Here is a 22,070-nt window from a genome sequence, read left to right as displayed (position 1 = left end):
CTCGGCGCACACACGTGACTTTTTTTCTCGTGGGGCATCTCGCCTGATCTCCCCCATCTCGCCTCAGAAGAAGAAGAAGCACGTCGCGGGCTGGGCTCCTAGATTGTCTCGACATCAGATGAATTCGTAATGGCCGCTTGCTTACCCCTTGGCTCGACAGCCGGTGCGTTTTCCAGGAAGGAGAAGAGAATGTATTTGCCGCGCTACGGGCATTCCTGCAATCTTTGCTAGAAGCACCTGAGCCATTCCTGCCGCTCGTGCGTCGAACACGTGTTAGCGCCGCGATAGCGAAAACGTCTTCGAAACGACCGCGGCGGCCGCGGAAAGGGGATTCCCGGGCAGTTGAATGACGGGAAGGCATCCGCCGATCCCGGAGCAGTAATCATGTTCCACTGGTGATTCGTAGGCGGCGTGACCCCGTTCGGATCGTGTGCTCCAGTCCGGATCTGGTCAAGTGATCCCGGCGCGCTCCAAAACGCCCAGTGGGATTCGCCATGAGGTTATTAGCTCAGACGACTCCGATTCCGATAAGGACATTGTGTCGGCGTGTCGGCATTGGACTAGAATCAAGGTTACTAGAACCCTCAGTTGGGAAACTCACCGTTGAAACCTGGGTCGCTGGCGTCCACCGATACCGAGCTAAATACGACAACAGCGCCACTCTTTATCATTTGTCTTAACTGTGGTCACCTCGAGCTTTTAGAAAACATGTTTTTGCGTAAAAACCAGCGGAAAAAGCTTTTTTTGTTGTAACTTTTATTCGAGTTTAGTACAAAATGAAGGGCGCGTGATGTTTTCTAAAATCTTTAGTTTGTAAGGTTTTGCGGCACAATTAATATTGTTTTTATACAACCATGAGTAGGCGGTGTTTTCAGGTAGCACGTCACGACATAGGCGCATCTTAACTTCAGTGGTAATTCGCGGCGCGTCCGCTTGGGAGATTGGGGGTGGCACCCCTGAAACCCCTTCCACCGTATCTGCTTCGGCGCCAGAATGGCCCCTTAAAGACGTGTAGTTCCTCGAGTAGCCGCTGCGGGAGAAATGGCGGCGTTGTGATTGCCATTTGTTCGGTTTTCGAGTACGGATCGGTGCCACTTTTTCAGAGCAGTCTCTATGGAAGTTTCCCAACTGACTGGTTCTAGTAACGTAGAATCAACGTAAAAAAAAAAAAAAAAAATCTTCCTCCAACCCCTCCACGTTTTGCGTTCACTTTACGTGCAAAGGGATGTGGACTGTCTACGCGCTACGGTAATGGAGTGAAACCGAACTTTAGTCCACTTTTCTTTTGCAATGTGTTCAAAGATTTCTCATATAATAAATTTTTGGTGTTTGATTTTGCCCTTTCTATTGCATATTAAATTTATAGGGCACATAAAAAAAAAACCTGTATTTTAAATTTTTTTTTTTTTATTTTTGCAGTAGGCCATGGGTTAAGGGTAGAACAGTGGTTCATGTTCCGAGCGCATTGGGGGGGGGGAGCAGCATATACGTGCATTAGCTGCTGATTGAGTTTATGGATTTGGGCTAAAGGAATTAAACAATTTATTTATACGAACCAATATGTATTTCTTTGTTTAGCAAGCGTTTTAGCATGAACGTTTGGAGTATCTTGAGGGATGAAATGTGAACCCTTATAAATTACAGAAAACATGCAGGCCATCTGGTACTTTCAGCATTTTGAACACCCGAGATTGAGGATCAAAGGATGGACGACACACACACATACACGCGTGTGCTAAGACCTCTCTGTCTATTGTCCACTTTTCTGTTTCTAAGTCTCGGGTGTTCAAGATGTTGATGCATCCTTATCTTATGTACATGCGCAAGCTTTTGAAGAAAACGCATTGATAGGGCACAGATTTTTTATCCATTTCATTACTGGTTCATATCATGAACTGATATCATTTGATCCTTCAATTCTTTTTTTCCAAACCAACAATAAAAATGATTAGATGTCGATAAATAATCCGTTCACTCGCGGGCTCACTGTACGTAAAACAAGAAACGTGCTACGATAAGGACACGAAAAAGTGCGGAAAAAGAAAATGGAAGACGTTTACAATCCCCTGTAACGCCGAATTAGAGCGCAGCTCCTGAGGAGGAGGAGGGTTATGTACCGAGAGGAGGGTATGCCCCTCCTCCTCATCCGTAACCTCCCCCTTCTCTCGCTCCCCTCCCATTTAGCGCTAATTTTCCCGCTAAATTTGGCGGGGTATTATTTCACTAAATTTAGCGGGGAATTTTTTACGCTAAATTTCCGCTAAAGCGCAGCGACGTTATGGTGACGCGTTCTCTGCCGCAAGTGACAATTAATTGTCACGTGCGGCAGAGGACGCGTCGCCATAACATCGCACTGTTGTTATAATGATATAATCTCATACATCAAAGGATGATGACATGTTTCGCACAGTCGTTTGGTTTCATGGTTCCTTTTAAAAAATGAAAGACATTTACAATCTCCTGTAACGCCGAATTAGAGCGCAGCTCTTGAGGAGGAGGAGGGGAAGGTACGGGATGGTACGGTATTGGGAAAGTTTCGCTAAATTTCTTGTTAAATATAGCAGAAACATTTTTCGCTAAATTTAGCGGAAAAATTCCCCACTAAATCTAACGGGGAAAGTTTTCCGCTAAATTTAGCGGGAATTTTCTTCGCTAAATAAAGCGGTGAATCTTTTTCCGATAAATTTAGCGGGAAATTCTTTCGCTAAATTTCCACTGAATTTAGCGCGAAACTTTTTTGCTAAACTTTGCGGGGTATTTTTTGCGCTAAGTATATATGAGGAAATTTTTCCTGTTAAATTAAGTGGGGAAATTTTTCCGCTAAATTTAGCAGAGATTTTTTTCCGCCAAACTTAGCGGGGATTTTTTCTGTTAAATCTAGCGGGAAAATTTTTCCGCTAAATTTAGCGGGGAATTTTTTATGCTAAATTTAGCGAGAAATTGTCTGTTAAATTTAGCAGAAAATGTTATCACTAAATTTAGCGGGAAATTTCTCCCGTTAAAGTTAGCGGAGAAAACTTTCCGCTAAATTTAGTGGGGGAACTTTTCAGCTAAATTTAGTGGGGAATTTTTTCTGCTAAAGTTAGCGGGGAATCTTTTTTTTTGGGGGGGCTGAATTTAATATTTTTCTGCTAAATTTAGCTAGGAAAGTTTCCTGCTAAATATTGCAGAAAATTTTTCCCCTAAGTATAGCGGGAAAATTATCCCGCTAAATATAGTGGGGAAGTTTTTCAGCTAAATATAGCGGGAACGTTTTTCGCTAAATTTAGCGGGGAGATTTACCCATAACGCAACGCGCGGTGACATCACTAGTGACCCTCGGGACGTCATATGTGATGTCATGTGTGACGTCATTATGGGAAACGTTCCATAATGCAACGCGCGGTAATTAGTGATGCAAAACTATCGATAAATTGACTATCGATACTATCGATAGTTTTTCCAAAACTATCGATAGTGTCCTAGAACTATCGATAGTACTATCGATAGTTTTTCGATAGTCGACTATCGATAGTTTTTCGATAGTCGACTATCGATAGTTTTTCGATAGTCGATTATCGATAGTACTATCGATAGTTTTTCGATAGTTTTTCGATAGTCGACTGTCGCTAGTTTTTCGATAGTCGACTATCGATGGTTTTTTACTATACTGGCGACTAACGATACTATCGCTAGTGCTATCGATAGTCTTGCACCACTATAGTCCGTTACAACTCAAGAAGGTAGGGCGAGGGTAAGACGGGACGGGGAGGAGGAAGCAGACGGAACGCTAAAGAGAGAAGGGGGTTTCCCCCTCTCTTCTCCAGCGGTTCGTCTGCTTCCTCCTCCCCGGCTCGTCTTGCCCTCGCCCTACCGCTCGCCTCCCCCTTCTTCTTTTTTCGCCCAAACCCCCATCTTCGTCATCACTGAAAGCTGAACCAAAGTTGGGATGGTAAGTGCCTGGGCTAGTTGGTGCCCCGTTTGAAAAAAAAATTAAAGCGATAAATAGACAAGAGGGAGCGACGCAAACTACTAGTGTTGCAAAACTATCCATAGTAAACTGTCGACAGTACTATTGATAGGTTTACGATAGTCGACTATCGATAGTTTTCCGATAGTCGATTAACGATAGTTTTCTGATAGTCGACTATCCATAGTTTTTCGATAGTTTTTCGATAGTCGACTATCGATAGTTTTTCTATAGTTTTTCGACAGTCGACTATCGATAGTACTATCGATAGTTTCTCGATAGTCGACTATCGATAGTACTATCGATAGTTTTTCGATAGTCGACTATCGATAGTACTATCGATAGTTTTTCGATAGTCGACTATCGATAGTACTATCGATAGTTTTTTTCACTATCGATAGTCAGACTTCTGGCGACTATCGATACTATCGATAGTGCTATCGATAGTTTTGCACCACTAGCGGTAATACCAACGACGACGACGCTCAAGCCGGAAACGGGCGCCAAAGAGCTGCGCTCGAAAACCGACTTAATTTAGCAGGCCACAAGGAAGTGAATTTCAGACAAAACAGGATGCGGGTTGCTGTGTGCTAGTTACCCCTTTATTAAAATACATTGCGGGTTTCACTAGTGATCGAGTCACAATTGCATTGGTTGTCACTTAGACAGACAGACAGACAGACAGACAGACAGACATACAGACAGACAGACAGACAGACAGACAGACAGAGAGACAGACAGACAGACAGACAGACAGACAGACAGACAGACAGACAGACAGACAGACAGACAGACAGACAGACAGATAGATAGATAGATAGATAGATAGATAGATAGATAGATAGATAGATAGATAGATAGATAGATAGATAGATAGATAGATAGATAGATAGATAGATAGATAGATAGATAGATAGATAGATAGATAGATAGATAGATAGATAGATAGATAGATAGATAGATAGATAGATAGATAGATAGATAGATAGATAGATAGATAGATAGATAGATAGATAGATAGATAGATAGATAGATAGATAGATAGATAGATAGATAGATAGATAGATAGATAGATAGATAGATAGATAGATAGATAGATAGATAGATAGATAGATAGATAGATAGATAGATAGATAGATAGATAGATAGATAGATAGATAGATAGATAGATAGATAGATAGATAGATAGATAGATAGATAGATAGATAGATAGATAGATAGATAGATAGATTTTATTTGTTTATTTATTTATTTATTTATTCATTTCGGCTCAGGAGAGCCTGGCGTCGCGGAACGGCACGTGGCCCATACCGTAAAGGCCCGTGGCACCGCGTCCAATGATGATGAACTGGTATTTTACAGATTAATTAAAAAATGGTGATGATGGTTTAAATGGAGCTTGTGGATGAGGTTGAGGGGTTGATGTTGCGGTTGAAGAGGGTGAAAATCCTTAGGCCTAGCAGTGGTCTTCGCGATGGTGGTCTTCAAGGCGCCGCCATGGGCAGCTGACTTCTGATGTCACGTTGATGTCGCGTGATGTCACACGACGTTACGATCCTTCGTGAAGGTTCTTCGTGAAGGTTATTTGTGACGACCTTGCCATAAAATTCGGCTGGTCAAAACACTTTTTGTGTTAAAACTGTGGAGCGATCCTCGTTCTATGTCTGTCTTGGTCCTTCTTCCAGAGATCGCGAAGTCCGTGCGTCGCCTGCTCGGTCGGCGTGTGTACGTGCTCCAAGTGCTGGCCTCCATCTTCATGGTCAGCGGCTTTAATGGCTTCTCCACCTTCTCTGCCAAGTACATGGAAACACAGTTCCGTACATCAGCCTCCAAGGCAAGCACTTTCGCAGGTTGGTCCGTTAAACGCGGGTGCGTGCCGCGCTGCGTGACTATCTTAATACACCGGACTCCGTCAATGGTGCACGGCGCTACAATTTGCAATTTACAATTTCTAAATAAGAGAATATAAAAAAAAATTTAAGAATGTGCGTCTCTCAACCTACACCGCCAAATGGCATAACAAGTTTAAATGAATCAAAAATAAATAAATATAATCCATTGACCAAAAAGGAAATTTGTTGCTAAAGCCAAAGTGGACGGCGCTACAAGCGGAAACGGTCTGGCTGAATATAACTCGCCAACACACTCTAAACAAAGTCTGAGAGTTTACTTTTCTTCAGAACACGGAGAGGGCCAATCGTGTGGTGAACAATGAAAGGATCCCAGCGAATGACGAAGCTCATAACACGATTATGTCAGAAAAATGCTATGTGCTTAGGGACTACGGGCATGACGTTTCACTCCTTTTTCGTCGTCCGTGCACATATCGCTTTGTTTTTTTAGGGGCGAAGCTCCTTAGGGTCTAGCCTTGGCCGTCCGTCCGTCCGTCCGTGCTTTCATAAAACGAAAAAAAAATGTTTGCGCAGTCTACAGGATTCGAACTCGTGCGGGGAGACCCCAACAGATTTCTAGTCCATCGCCTTAACCCCTCGGCCACGACCACGGGTCGAGTAGGGGGCTCTGAGATGAGGTAGTAACTCAAGAGCTGGGGTTTCTGTCATGGATGTAACGTTGCATGTAGCCGCTCAACGTCTATACAGGAGAGGGCGCTGCGGTCAAATGCGTATATAATCGCGCTAAACTCTGCATGCTTTGGCTCAACGTTTAAAGACGAGAGGGCGCTGCGGTCAAATGCTCAAATGCGTATATAACCACTTTCCATACCACACATTTTCTTCCTGACATGGACCGTTTGCTTAAGCGGTGGAGATGCGTTCCCACGGCTTCTAGCGGATCCAAGCTTATCCGCTAGAAGAACCACTGGCTTTGCATTTCGCCGACCATAAAGCAGTAATAATGAAGTTGGAACGCAACCCTGAACTCAGCACTACCTATGAGCGATAAAACAAATCAGCACGTTCAGCACTACCTATCAACAATAAAATCAGTATCATCAGCACCACCAGAGCTTCTCCCCAATCAACATCATTCACCACGTGGAGATGCGGTAATTTTTACTAAGTTGTATTTTTAATTTTTCCATTTGCTGGGATTTTTCTTTTGTTCGCCGTGGTTGGCTGTCCCCGTGTTCTACAGGAAAACAAATGCTCATACGTTTTTTCGCATGTACACTCTAAGAAATGTGTGCGTGCGTGTCTATACTTACCCGCAAAACACTCAAAGACCCAATCTCTGCTATCTACGATGATGAGGCGGAACATCTGTTTAGACCTCAAAATTCAGTCTGCGCTGTGGCATTACGCAATGCAAGCTTGACGCTTTGCATTGCACAATGCCACAGCGCGGTCTAAATGGATGTACCGCCTCGTCATTCGCTCAGCTGATTTCGTAGATCGCAGAGATTCGCACTTTGAGTGTTTTGCGGGTAAGTAGATGCGCAGGCATTAAATTCTGTAGTGACTTGAAAAGTGTTTGGTTACTGAGAGTGTAAATAACCAGATTCGCTGGAATCCCCCTTTTTCGTTCCCCGTGATTGACTATCTCCGTATTCTGCGTAAAAGTTAACTTTTTTCTTAGAGTGTGTATACGCTCTCGGAAGATGTGGTTCAACCAGCGCGATTCAAGTATAATGGCCGCGCACTGAAACTCTACGAGATTGGAGTACCATACCAATCGACCTGCGCATTGGTTGAATGAATTGAGAAAGGATGAATGATTGCTTTTCCGATTGCGGCGCGCGGTATGCTCGGGGACTTATGAGAGCGTATAATAACCCGGTATTTCGAGATCACCCATAATTATACTATACCTGACAAAGGAGGCCGTGAAAAAACTTTGAGGCAGAACATAATCTCTTTTTATTTCTCCACTTTTTTTTTTTTTACGCGTGTTGGGGAATAGCTGATGAGCACTAGCTCAGATCTGACACTCAGCAGGTGTTGTAACGAAAAAAGACTTTGGGAACAGTTGTTTTTTGCGGTCCAACGCATGCGTTTACCCTCGCAGTTTTTTTTTTTCTTCTACTTTTGTTTTAGTGTGTGCGTGTGTGTGTGTGTGTTTAATAATCGATATGCTGGTTTTTCTAAGATTAAAAAAGAACGCAGACTTTAAAAAGGAAGTCTGTTGGTTCACTGTGCCGCAGAACACGGAGACAGCTGATCGCGGCGAACAATAAAATGGTCTCAGCGAATAAAGAAGCTTAGAGTACAATTATAGATCTGAAAAATGCGTAGGGACAGTGAGCAGGCCAAACGACGTGCTCAGTGTCCCTGCGTACATTCTATTCTTTTTCTGTCTAATCTTATTACACACTTCGTCAGTTACTGGGACCTTCGAACGCGGATGAGCGAATCACGATGCAATGAGAGACACGCCCCGCGTTTCTTTGGCTGTCGGCGACTACAGCTTGATTGTACGCGCGGCGCGTCCTGTTCTGTTCAGGTCTCGTGTCGACGTCGTTCTTCATCGTGAGCTTCTTCGTGTCGGGGTGGGTCATCCATCGAACCAGGCCCACGCCTCGGGTCATCGGGTCCTACAACGTCACCGTCAAGGTTCTGCTCATCGCCGGCTTCCTCGTGGCCATGTTCATCAAATGCGACTTCGGTCTCATGCCGGGTGTCACGGTCTCTAAGGACGGGTGAGCGACTAGAAAAGAGAGTCACACGCTATACGGGTAGAAACGGAGGGAGAGGAGGAGCCGAGAGCGCTGAGCTCTGACCGGAAGGATTAGTGGGTAAAAATAACCTTTTACACTTACACGGAATGCATTTAGAAAACGGATTATCGATGTCCCTTTAATCAGTAATCAGTATATTGTGTGATCAGATACCGACCATCGAGTGAGCAAGTTAAACGTCATGCACAATGTGGCCCATCGCAAACTTCACTTTAAAGTCCGAACGGATTTCAAAACTCGTCGTTCGCCGAGCTCCCTCAGTTCACAGATCGCAGTGATGGACCCTTTGAGTGCATTGCGGGTGATTAGAACATTTATTTACGTGAGTGTATACCCTACGGACCGTGACACCGATCGCCCTTATTGGACCGCCACGCATTTTGAACCAGGTTCCAGTGTTTCAGAACTTACCGTAATATCATTTAAAAGTTATAAGTGATTTTCAAAAGTTTCGATCAGAAAATGAGGTCCTTTCTCGCGGTAGGAGACGTCATTCATCTCCGTATATTAGCGGACTTCGTCGGCCGCTATTCTCTTATGCATGAGAGAATGGCGAAACCTGCTTCAAACTTTTGAAATAAACTTTAGACATCTGGTGTCCCATTTCCACTAGCGCTACATTCGGACGGGCTCTGAGCGATAGCCGATTCGTAGCTCATTTTTGCGGTGAAACAAATACGGCTCTCTCTCCTCTCAAACACTCGGTACACACAGAAGACTCGATGAGAGTCTGATCTGAGCATGATCAACTTTGACTGCGAATCGCTGACACGTTTTATTTCCCTTAGGCTGGACCTAGTGAACTCTTGCAACCGCGGCTGCGACTGCACGTCCAGGGCGTACCAACCCGTCTGCGAGCAGATCGGAGGGACGCTCTACTTTTCGCCGTGCTTCGCCGGCTGCCCCAGGCCGACTCAAGAAGACACGTCGAATCTGACCAAGGCGAGGCATTTCTACAGGGCGTGCATTCTCTATCTTACACGTGTCTCGCCGCGAAAATATAAGAAAAGCACAATATGCGTATAACTGCACGAAACAGTTTTGCGCAAGCACGGCATCGATTTTTTTTTTAATTTTATTAAGTTATTACATTGACGAGCGCCAAACGTTTAGCATTTAAGTTGGCACCTCGAATAAGCAGTTCTCACCTGTTTAAACAAAAGTATTCCAAATGTGAGAAAAAAGAAACAGCAGAAAGTCTCGTTTGCTTGATCATGCTGACGAAGACCAGAGCACAAAATGCGTCCCGCGAGCCAGCACAGACAACACTCCGCGTGGAGTTTGTATTAGTCTTTTCATTATGCACAACAGATGTTAGTCAGAACGAGACAAAGCGAATGAGAGCGACGTCAATGAGGCGACCTGTCATATGGTGTGACGTCACACCACTCTCACCGGCGCAGCTGTGCTACGCACCTCAGTGGCATGGTATTCGATTGCCACCGCACCGACCCACGTTCGAGCACCGCCGGGACTCAAACATTATATATAAACTTTTACGTATGTATAACCTTAGCGTCATGTAACGTTCCCAGCGTGTCACTCGTTCATGACGTTCGTCAATGTCGATCGTTCGTGACGCTCGTTCATGACGATTTTCTAATATAGAACGACTGATAAAACACGTGCGTTCAAACCGGCGATCGCTCGTTCCTGCCGCGATCTGTAAGCCTAAAGCCGGGATCACACTGCTTATATACTTCGTCTCACCTTAGCGTGGACCAACTGCGAAGGCTTGCGCAAGCGCCAGCGGCTAGCCTTGACTAGGGTGCCTACATGTTTCCGCCGCTCCGCTGTTTAGGGTGGCGACAACGTTTGTGATACCTGTTGCCGACAAACCAGTGTTGCCTACCTCGTTACCATGGCAGCCTCCGCTGTTTCGTCGACCATTTTGTCACACTCGCCAGTCGTGCGCTCGCGCTACTCCGCTAATCCTCGTTAGGGCTAGGGAGCGCCTACCGCTCTCGTTCCGACGGCGAGGTTTCGGCGTGCGATGCCGGTCTGTTGCGTTTCATTTTGTCGAGGGGACTCACGCTTCGATAAACGCAAGGCATACTTCCTTCTCGCAACTTCAAAGTATGGAACACCCGAACAAAGAGAGCGACAGCCACGACGACCGCCATCCCGCTGAGCCTCCGACTCGTCCGACTCCTCATATGAACGGAAACGGAAGTGGACTCACAGTGTTGCCGGTGTGTCGAAACTACGAAAACTCAACGTTGTGTACGTTTAGCCAAATAAGAAGTGGGTCAAAATGGCGGTGGGAGAGGATCTGGGAAAGGGTAACAAGAAGTTGGCGCCACCCTAAAGCGGAGCGGAAACATGTAGGCACCCTAGCCTTGACCGTTTTGACTGGAGCCATGGCCCATAGCCTCCTCTATACTCAAAAAGTCTGGTAGTTCGACAACGGATCCTATAGAGTGCCCGGTCGCAGATTTGGAGCGCGAGGATCTGGTAGCGTATAGCATCAAAGAGCCATTTCTCAGGGAACCTGGACGTCAGCGCACAGCTTTTGCAGCGGCGAGTAACCAAAACACACTTTCGGGTCCTCGCGTCTCGCCGCAGCGTCTCGCGGCAGCGCCGAGACGCTGCGTTTCGGCGTCTCGCCGCAGCGGGGCGCCAATCATGTGGCTCTCCTCTCATTCGTTGTCTACCTTTTCCATTTCGACGGCCGCTTCTCGTGGCGATCCGCCAGGCTTTGTCTGTATTAGCGGCGAGATGTTTTGGTGGCGCCCCCCTATGGTTCCCTCTCGTGACGTCATTACCTTGCGAACAACATGTTCGATGGTGTTTGTAATGAGCATGGTTGAAGCTTGAAATTATTGTGCTCTGAAACCAACACTGCAAACACCGTCCAAATTGAAGTTCTTACATTCATCTTATTTCCGTCAATGAGAAATCCTTTCCTGACGTCATAATCAGCATTCGGCCAATCGTGGAAGGCCGACCACATGCTGGAGCACTCGGTGCACAAGCGCTCGTGCAGTCGCCGAGGCTTCATCCAAATCAATAAACTCGCGCTTTTAGCATGCGCGGCTAACCAGTCCATGCAAAGGTGAGACGAACTACAGGCCAACGCGCTGTTTACAAACAAGCCCGTACGAGGTGTGGGCACTGCGCGTGCGCAGGAACCAGATTCGCGTCGAGTGGACCGTCTGCGCATGCGCCTTGCCAATAGCAGCTCCACCACAGCGGTGATGTCAACGCCGCTTGCACACAAAATACAGTCTCCATACAGATTCGAACGGAAGTCACCGCGAGATTCGTGCTTCAAATGCCGCGTTGTAATGAGTTCAACGAGAAACTTGGCACGCGGCATTCAAACCACAGATATTCCGGTTAATCGTGTTTGAAGACTGTCTTTTGTATAGTCTATGAGCAATGGGACCCCGGCTTAAGAAAACTCCGTGCGTGTCTGTTTTCTCGCGGAAACGCTCGCGGAGAGCGATAAACTGCAAGGTACACGGAGCGCATCCAGCAAAATAACGAGGCCTCGAAAGACGGCTTGAAAACTCAAGTCTGTGCACTTGCAATGAGCACGTCGTTCCGCTTGCTAATTGTTCCATGCAAAGCAGATTACATCCCGAGGTGTTTTTCTCGCGCGTTGTTATTCACTGTACGCGCTCGGTAAACGCCAGCAATTAGCTCCCGGTGGGCATCTGAAAGTGTGTATACTAGCCACCGAGAACCTAAGAAGCGCAGGGCGTGGCTTTTTATGCTCACAGTTTTCTCTTCGTGATTCGTTTTCTGCTTCCCTATGGGGCAATGCCGCTATCGTATGCGGAGCGCAAGTTTGTCTGCTTCTTGCGCGGGGGTTGCAATGATGTCAGAACAAAGAGCTCTCATTGGCTGATTGAAGGAATTAGTGGGTAGACCTCGAGGCCACTAGCATTGAGGTCTACCCACTATCCCTCCATCAGAGCCAATTAGAGCACGGCGTCGTTCTGACGTCACCGCAACTCCTGCGCAAGAAGCAGACGAGCCCGTGTCTTTTGTATGATGTACGAGCAGGGTGACTGTGGCTTTAAGCTGTCGGGGATATATATACAGCGTGAATATTTCTTTTGGTTCAGCTCGAAAACTGCCGGTGTCTGAAGCTCGTCGAAGATGGCGAGTTTTTCTCCGGGTCGGTGTTCAGCGGTTTTTGCAAGAGCACCTGCGTCATGTTTGTGCAATACGTCATCATCGTCTCCTTGGCGCAGTTCGTTGGAGCGTCGGCATCCGTCGGTAACACACTCATCATGCTCAGGTAGGGTGCTCGAAACTGTTCCGGATTACGGAATCTTGCGTCTGTCTCTGTACACATGATTCTAGGACAGCTCGAGCATGGGGAGGTGGAACGTGTCTCCGACTGGTGCGTTTAGTCTTTATAGACCTATTGCTAAGCTACCCAAGCGTTAAGGAGAATGCAGAGATTGGTGTTTCACGCGCCACGCGTGCTGGCCTCAGCAGTATATAGTAACTTTCTGCAAAGCAAATGCCTAAAACAAATTCCATCTTGCAAGCGCGTTCGTCAACGATTTATTTTCGCTATTTACTTGGAATCTTTTATACGAGAAAGGCGTGCACGTGTGGCGCGTGGAACACCAATCCCTGCATTCTCCTTGATGTTTGGGAAATTTATCAATAGGTCTATTGGCCGGTTCACACGTGCGTCTCGGCGCTGAAAGAACCAAATGTCTGCTCTTGGTCTCTATGGCGTCGACTTAGCGCTGCGGTGTACACTCTTAGAAATAGCGGGTGTATAGGGGTACACCACGTGTCCCATATGTAACACCCCAAAACTACATTTGGACGTCCAGTCCACTGACGTCGAGTGGCGATACCAACTTCTAAAAGCGGCTTGTTAGCTGTGGGATATAACGTACTAAATACCTAATGTGCGTATCAAAGACAAGAAGAAAGAAAACACTTAGGTTCTGCAGCAGGACAAAAAGAAAACATTGGTACTGTATCCTTTAATGCGTACTTTAGCTAATTTAATACGTTGTATCGATCGACTATCAAGCCGCTCGTGAAAGTTGGTATCGCGGTTCGACGTCTGGGGACTGCACGTCGAATTGTTGTTTCGGGGTGTTACATGTGGGACAAGGGATGTATTCCTATACACCCCCTATTTCTTAGAGTTTATGTGTGAACAGGCTTTATCTTGACGCCTCTCAATTCCCGACTGATGTCGTCACATCCGCCGGGGAAGAACGGGGAGAGTGTGTGACAGCGCCACCTCCCCATGGAACAAGAATGTCGAAGTTTCGCTCGCATTTGGCCACCATTGTAAATGGGAAACAAAGATGTTGTTGTTATTATTAATATTATTATTATTATTATTATTAAAATTATTTCTGGTAATCGCCGTGAGATGGCGCAACACATGTTAGGGTGGTAGGAGGCCTGCCAGAGCAACTCGATGAGCCGTCTTTATTCGCGCATGTTTTCAGGGCCGCGACAGCGCCGCATGACACGCGACCGCGAATGCGCGAAGGCCTCTAAACCGACAGTGCCCGAGTAAGCTTGTGATGCCCTGTCGGACCTTGTTCAAACACATATCTCTCTTCTTCTGCCGTGGTCACAACCCCGCAATGCTGCGGATCGCCGCCGAGATCGTGCCAGTGGAACGGCACCGGAGATGACTCACGAGAGACGCGTTTTATGCTGTAGTTCGTTTTGCGGCTGACTCAATAAACGAAGGCCACACTTTTAGGCCGCCGCCATGACAGTGACGCCTGCGTCCGCTCGTCACTTTTGCTGCGCTCTCACAATTGACCGCGAGGGTTGCGACAACTTGCGGGCATTGCACGACGGCTCCCTTGTCTTTCCCGATTCTGCAGTGTCTTCTGCTCGTAGGATAGAAGAACGCGGTCGCTAAAAACATGTCATAAAGCCTTCATCTAATGTTGTATTGTCTCTGAAAGCCTAAGAATCGCTGGGGGCGTGGCTTATTATGTTCCCTCTTCGTCATTGGTCGTCTGGCGTTCGTTTCGGCTTATGCTGCGATCTTATTGGCTGCCGAACGATAATGAGATGCTCGAGACTCGCCCTGCTTCTTTTATTTTTTGCGTTGATAGTGGTTATAGCCAACACCACCAAGACAGAAGGCCTCCACACGCGTCATCATAGTCAGATCGATCGAGGCGAGGGATTGGGCACGAGTGCTGCGTCAGTGTTCGGCTGCGGCTCGTGGCCAATCAGCGCGTCGAAGGTTGGACTCGGGTCCAATAGCCGACCGAGCGCGATCCGACTGTGATGATGTTTCATAGAAGAAGAGGAAACCATGCGGAGGCCTTCTGTCTAGGTGGTGTTGTTATAGCACGCTAGCAATATCTCTCGCTTCAAAAAACGCAACAAATAACAACAATGCCGCCCCGCCAAAAACCTGGTAGCGTTTTTTTTTTTTTTTTTCAGTTGATAGCCAATTGGATATTTTTTTTCTACAATAATAAAACCTACGCAATAGCAAAGAACATAGAAAGCTTGTCTTCATAGAATATTAATTATAAAAAAAGAAACAGCACTGCCGTGATTTCTTGACAAACGATCATGTCATTTGTTTAAACTAAAGAATATTATGCCAATTTTGCGCGCCTTGTGTTCCCTGCGAACACCAAGCATATTTTTTACTTCATCTCCTTGTTTTCAGGAGTGTCAGTCCTTCTGATAAAAGCATGGCGCTTGGATTTGCCAATGCCATGGCAAATTTACTGGGTAAGCTGGCATATATTTATCAATAAAAATCTTATGTTCGTGAAAGCCAAAAAAAAAAAGGGAACTGTGCGACATTCAATATGTGGCCATGACTATAATGGATATGCATGTTTTAATAGGCCAGTCTTTCAAATGTTCTCATAAAGTCACGAGTCAACATAATGTTTGTAGGGTGGGGATACCAAAAGTAAATGTTAGTGGTGCGAAACAAAAAGAGGAACAAGAAAACTGCAACATTAAAAAATAACTCACTTTTACTGCAACCATGGGCAGTTTTACTGCCCGTTAATCTAGTTCCCTGCAAGCTGTCTGTACTGCCAGGACTCCGAGCATAACGATTTCACCACGATGTAGTCGGAGCACCAATCATCGGTCTTCATTTTATCATCTTAGCCAATAGAGACGAGTCTATGGTATCGCGCCCCAACTGTCGCACGCAGTCTCCGTAGTCAAAGGCGCCGCCATTTTGTTGAGTGGTCAAACGTTCCAGAATTATAGTTCTTTTCAGCACTGACTTCCAACGGGCATCCGATCCTTGTGCCGCTAAAGCTCCGTTGCTATTGAAGCCCATTATGTCGATTGTTCCTTGATAAGCTGATTGCAAGAATACCAATGATGTATTCCATCGCTGGGCTGTCCGATACATCAGAGACGTCTGTAACGACGGGCTTAACTCTATTGCCTTCTCTTCGTTCAGCATACATCCCGTTCCCGCTGCTCTACGGGGCCGCCATGGACGGGTCATGTCTAGTCTGGGAGAGCAAGTGCGAAACGCGTGGCAACTGCTGGCTGTACGACTTGGACAAGCTGCGCTACTCCTACTTCGGAACTTCCATCACGTTCCTATCTCTGGCCGTTGTGTTCGCCACGGGCGTTGCCTGCGTGGCATCGGACATTAGGGACTTTTACGACGACGGTTACCAGGAGGTTTATTCGTCCGAAGACCCAAAGATCCGTTACAAGAAGCGCGACCCCGTTAGGATCTTCGAGGAGCACGACCAAGGGCGGTTTAAGGTGTGACTACGTCGGCCTTTTTAGCGTTAAACAGAGTTTCGTGTTTTCTGTAAATACCGCAAAACCGCGGAAACCCCCGAGCCGGTTCTGTGAAAATCGTAGAAAACTGAACGATCCCCGAATCAGAGCTGCCCTCGAATAAAAAGAGCCCAAGCTTCGCGGGAAAACGTATTTTACATCTCTATCTTGCGTTGACCTGGAACAATAAACTGTCATGAACTGTCCACGAGGTTTCTTCATGCTTCTAAACTCCACCCTCGTTTCTTTTTTATTTGTTTTTTTTTTATTATGGGGATATTTATTTTAAGAATTCGGGTCACGCGCTTGTTCCCGTGAGGTTAGGGAGTCGCGATCCCGACTCCTGATTTCTTTTACATAAACACCAATAAACGCCAAATTTAGTCAGACACCAAACATTTAAACCGAAAGATTCAGAATAAGCGGAAGAAAGTGAACTAAAAGAATACCCTCGATTTGAAAAAAAAAAAAATAATAATAATAATAATAATGAACCCCAAAAACACGGAACTCCAGTTACACAGTAGTCTTTCGAACGTTCCTCCGATTGGCCTGTCTAGCATCATACTTACCTCCCATGCGTCGTCTATTGCCCCGGAACAGAAGACAACTTCCCAAGAGCCCTCAGGTAACGCGCTACGGGTTCCTTAATTCTTGCGGTTGGTTCGAAGCGTCGGCTAAGAATATGAGTAAACACAGACGTCACTGTGTTCGCGGCTCTATACTTTGTTTCAGCTAAGTCCAGACGAAACCGATGCTACAAGCGCGTGCATATGGTCCTGAACAGTGCTTGCAGTGCGCGAGCGTGAATTGGACGCTGAACGCCCAGAGCTCCAGTTTGTAGCATCGGCTGCGTCTGGACGTCAGCTGAAACGAAGTATGTCAACTGGCCGAATACAGAGCGGGCTGCAGCAGAACAAACACCTTGCAGTATCCGCTTCTGCTGCTGTGCACCACTGCCAGGATCACGGCAACCCGCATCATAGACCTTATGAAAAAATAAGCGCCATTTATTGTATTTACTATAATTTGTCAAGTTTCCACCATTTTGAAGGGTTTATATATACCGATAGTTTCGCCAGAAAGAAATTGGTCGCGGCAAAGTGAGAGTCGTGGACCTAAAATATGATTGCGTAACACGGCAAGGTCCAGTGCCAACCCTTTACAAAGCCTTTCCATTACGACCATTCACTTACTTGGATGGCCATATCATTCCTTCGGTGACGTCTTAACTCTTGAGAGCTCGTTGCTGACAATTCATCTTCCACAGACTCACGGCAGTCTTTCTTTTTTTCTCGACGCTGGTGCAACGGTTGTGTGGGTCGGAAAAAAAATAGGTGCGGCCCTCTGGGCAAGCCCTTCTCACCACTATCCACGACTTGATAATCTAGATTCGGAACTGAAGTTCAGACCGCCCAGAAACCTTACAAAAAAGACTGAATCAGTACTTCACCGAATCAGGCTGGGCGTTGCATTTACATATAAATATCTCCACTGTATTGGGAAAAGACCTTCTGCAAACTGCTTGATATGTGAAGAAGTAGAGTCACTGGACCACCTGTTATGCACTTGCTCAATTTATGACGTGGAAAGAGAGGTGATTACTGAAGAACTTTCCCAGCTGGACTCCCGACCGTTCTCTCTCCAGAAGATCTTAGGAGCACGGGAGAGTCCAGAAAAGCTGGCTGATGCGACCAAATACCTACTACGTTTCTTACGTGATACCCTACTTATTTGTCGTCCTTAAGGAGCAGATATGGAGCTCCACGTTATTTTAATGTGTTTTTATTAATTTCCCCTTCTTGCCCTTCTTTGGCATCCCCTATTCCCCTTCCCCAGCACAGAGAACCCGGTTAATGCAAACTGCATGGAACGACCTCTCTGTCTTTCTAAATAAACCTCCTCTTCTCCTTCTTTTTTTCGTTGCACCGAATCCAATCCGAATCCCATTGAATGTACAAATACATTGGACTAACCTGCAAACTAAGTGGATACCGTATGCGCCTAGTCAACAGATGGAAGATGGAAAAATCCCTCCGGAATGGCGGCTCCCAGAGGAATGATGATGATAGCTTGCGGGAATTTCGCATATGGCCTATTACACAGGTGAATGCTACCAGGCAGACAATGAATAAACAAAATAAAGAAGCTGTAAAAGAATTTTAAAAAATAGTCGGAGATGCGTTCCAGACACCATCTTATAGCTATTTCCACCATTACTCTCGTAATTTGGGGCTCGTTACCTGGTGATCAGGCGTGTCAGTCGCCATATTTGGTTTTGACGTAGGGCCTGCTCGATTTATTGATATGTTTGACGTAAACCCAGGAAGAGGAGTAAAGACCAAAAGCCCAATACAGTAATGATTTATTCCCTCGAACCATACTCAGAGCCTGAAGAGGATTATCATCGCCACCCAAACTTTTCGTGGATACAAATAAATCCGTATTTTTCATGTTTGCACCTGGTCTTCCAGCCGGGCCTGAAAGCAAAATAAATTATCGTGTTATCTCTTCGACATCCAGTTGTACCGTGCCAATACAGCACTTGCAGTCATAACGCCCTGACCAAATTGCTCACCATAAAACAAAAAAAAAACATACGGATATCATGCTCTCTAAACATTTAACATTCAATTTAATCGCTTGCTTTTTATCTCGCATTAATACTGATAAAAAAAGCGCAACGTCACTAAGGACAGAAAAGACGAGAGTTTACTCGACAAAATATCCATGCTTAAAAAACCAATCACTGCGGATTTACGAATGGAGGTCGGCGAATGGCAGGACTGAGAAAACGGTTTCGTCCTAACAACGAAACTGAGATATGACACTTGCTAAGTTACTATGATATGATCATGCGAAACATCGTCGCAGCGTAGACTTTAATTATTTTCTCAGCGAAACATTTTCTCTGGAGTCACTGGATTGGTTTCCAGTGTGTACAATTATTTTTTCTTCTTTGTCAACAATCTTGTTGTTTATCTCTTGTTGCGGTTGGCAACCCAGTCACCATTTTGAGTCCTAGAAATTCGTACCCACTTTGAGTTAGTCAAACCTAGATCGCAGTGACGCGTCATCGCACTGAAAGCTATTTATTGATATTAATTTTTTTTCTTTCGTTCTTTATATATGAATATGTAATCAACCACTGAAGAATGGTGGAAACTTGGGCGAGTTGGGTATGTACTTTCAAAAAAATTTAAATGACGAGGGAGATTGCAGAGGCATGCCTCATATGACTGTGCAAGAATGACATGTGTGTTGTGTGGCATCGATAGCGCTCTACGACAAGGAACTTGCATTCTTAGGTGCTTATGAAAGAATGCATAGTCAATGACTTGCTAAAGGGTCTTTGTCGTAGTTTCTCACTTCGATGTGTGTGATTTTTTTTTAAATAAAACCAGTTGAAAGTCAGCGTTCTGTTCGTTTACGTCTTGGTTGGTCCTTCGCCTTGTTTGCGCAGTTTTAGTTCAATAGAAAACAAAAAAACAACGAACCTTTTTGTCTGACAATCTTCAAAAAGGTAATAGTTCGTTTCTTTGTTTTTATTTCAAACATTACTTTTTAGTACCGCCACCACCGCCAAAAAATTCAGCTCGGCGAGTGGCGTCATCTAGAATGAAGTGCCGACCCGTCTGGTGCCTAGTTTCTTTTTTTTTTTTTTTTTTTTGCAATATTTTGTAGCCGAAAAAAAATACTTGCTTTGTAAGTTCTGCTGTTAGAGATTAATGAAAAATGGTGGCGCTTGGATGCAGTCATCAACCGCTGATGTAAGATAATGTCGGTGTACGAGACATGTTTTTGTAAAGGAACCTCTTACTGCGCATTTCGATTGGCTCATTCAGAGTGGAGTGGGCAAGAACAGAATCATCTAGCAAATGGACCCAAGATTACAGTGAACCGCCCCGCTCCCCCTCCCCCCCCCCCCCCCCAAAAAAAAAAAAGAAAAAAAAAGTTTTGGTGTTTTGAAAATTTATTAAGTGACTCTGGTTCTCTCGATAAAAATCGCAATGATTTAGTCTCTAAGTGTTGTGTAACTTAAAGAACAGTTGTGCGGTTGATTCCCCAATCGCTCCCTTTACCAATGTTCCGCTCTGTTCACCCCGCACAACTGCTGTCTATTTATCAGCCTGCCAGGCAGAGAGCTGGCGCGCAGGCATGCAGTTTGGGAGTGCGCATGAAAGACGCGTGTTTCGTGAACCTGCGGTCGATTATATGAAGAACATCGAGCGCTACACTTTAGCCAAGAAAAGGGCCAGGTAGAGTGGCATCACTGTACATACGAAATAAGCTCCTACCACACGTCGAAGCCACGTTCAACTTGAATCTTCTTGGCACACTCGATAGACGGGCCGACGTCGTCAGATGCCAGCGCTGCGTAAGTACAAGAAGATGAGGACAAATCTTGGGTACCCTATGTCACGTTTAAAAAAAAACGCGATGAATTTAACGTACACGAACAGGTGACGTTGCAGCCGCTGAAGCCTCCAGGACCGCATCCCCACTTGTCATTAATCTGTAGAACAATGGTAAACCTCACTTCTATCAAATCAAAACGAAAAAAGAGAAGAAAATCAAAACGAAATAGACGAGAGAGAAAGTAAGAACAAAAAGTAAGAACGTAGAAGATCCGATAGCCACCACCGTTATTTTGAAACCAAGAACGTTGAAACAGGCAAAAATCAGAAGGCATATGAGACGCGCCTACCGTTCTTATTGGCGACAAATTGTTATTCACCGAAAAAAAACCACCAGACGAGGTTTATGACTCACTTGAAAAATTCCGTAGCCGATGCCTCCATCTCTGTTCCGCCGTCTGATCGCCAGCGAGTTCATGCCGCTTTCCGCTTTAGCCATGCAAATCCCTTCGAAAATAATAGAACGGACACGTGTTTGTTCATTGCATGATTCGAGCACGCTAGTTCACTTCACGATATGAAATGGGACCATGAACTGCGTACACTGATAATGGTATCACATGAGCATGTCCCCACAAAGGATGATGAACATGTAGGTGCATTTCCGCGGGGTGCAGTTTTACCGATAACGCTTCATTCGTACTGGCGGTTGCACCACCTTCGGGAAGCATTTGATGACGAAAACGAGCAGATTTTTTTTCATGCCCGTGCGCCCACATACCCGCCGAGCCCCATGCTCGCCGGACAAGATCGCCGGCGAACGGTGACGCGGAAGAAACGGTTTCATCACCGAACAAATACGTGGAAGTTTACGAACTGCTAATGAACATGACGTGTCCCTTCCCTGAGTCCTGCTCGGTGTAAGATTTCGGGCGTCAGTAGTTTTACCGGAAAGCCTTTTAGGCCTTGTGCGCTCATTGCGGGAAAACAGACGCACTGGCATTCTTGAAATGTGTGGTTGTTTATATTTTGAGTCTGTCGCTGTGAAAAAGGAGGCGCACCAGCACCAAATGTGGCTGTTGGGCAACTTTGACCGGAGATATCCGTTTAACTGCGACGTCAGAACATTTTACCCGCATATGCTGTTCATAGATTGAAAACTAGCGCTAACGCAGCGCTAGCTTTCAATTGGTGAACAGCGTATGCGTTGAGTTTGGAACGTTCACATAGGTGAGGAGCGTTCCGCCCTAATAACAACAGGCCTACAATCAGGAAATTTGTATGGATCAAACTAAAACAAGACATTTTGTTCAGCGCGTCCAAATTTAGGAACACTCCGTGCTGACTCAGCGAAGACTTTTCATTGAAGACCAGGAATGAACGTAAAATAATT

General features: G+C 45.7%; 1 protein-coding gene across 1 annotated transcript in view; it reads left to right on the top strand.

Annotated features, from left to right (window-relative positions):
- The window catches only part of LOC8023212 (solute carrier organic anion transporter family member 74D), a 37,207-nt gene extending 20,682 nt beyond the window's left edge, over positions 1 to 16,525 (top strand). Inside the window, exons 5-10 of the mRNA XM_040223069.2 lie at positions 5,635 to 5,799; positions 8,351 to 8,546; positions 9,374 to 9,527; positions 12,659 to 12,834; positions 15,223 to 15,287; positions 15,985 to 16,525. Coding sequence (XP_040079003.1) covers positions 5,635 to 5,799; positions 8,351 to 8,546; positions 9,374 to 9,527; positions 12,659 to 12,834; positions 15,223 to 15,287; positions 15,985 to 16,307 — 1,079 coding nt within the window. The 3' untranslated portion in view covers positions 16,308 to 16,525. The remainder of the gene's footprint in view (positions 1 to 5,634; positions 5,800 to 8,350; positions 8,547 to 9,373; positions 9,528 to 12,658; positions 12,835 to 15,222; positions 15,288 to 15,984) is intronic.
- The last annotated feature ends 5,545 nt before the right edge of the window (positions 16,526 to 22,070 follow it).

Source organism: Ixodes scapularis, unplaced genomic scaffold (genome assembly GCF_016920785.2).
Source record: "Ixodes scapularis isolate PalLabHiFi unplaced genomic scaffold, ASM1692078v2 PGA_scaffold2__306_contigs__length_199485367, whole genome shotgun sequence".
NCBI classification, from domain to species: Eukaryota; Metazoa; Arthropoda; class Arachnida; order Ixodida; family Ixodidae; genus Ixodes; species Ixodes scapularis.
The sequence above is the reverse complement of the archived record's forward strand: the minus strand, read 5'-3'. Positions and strand labels throughout refer to the sequence as shown.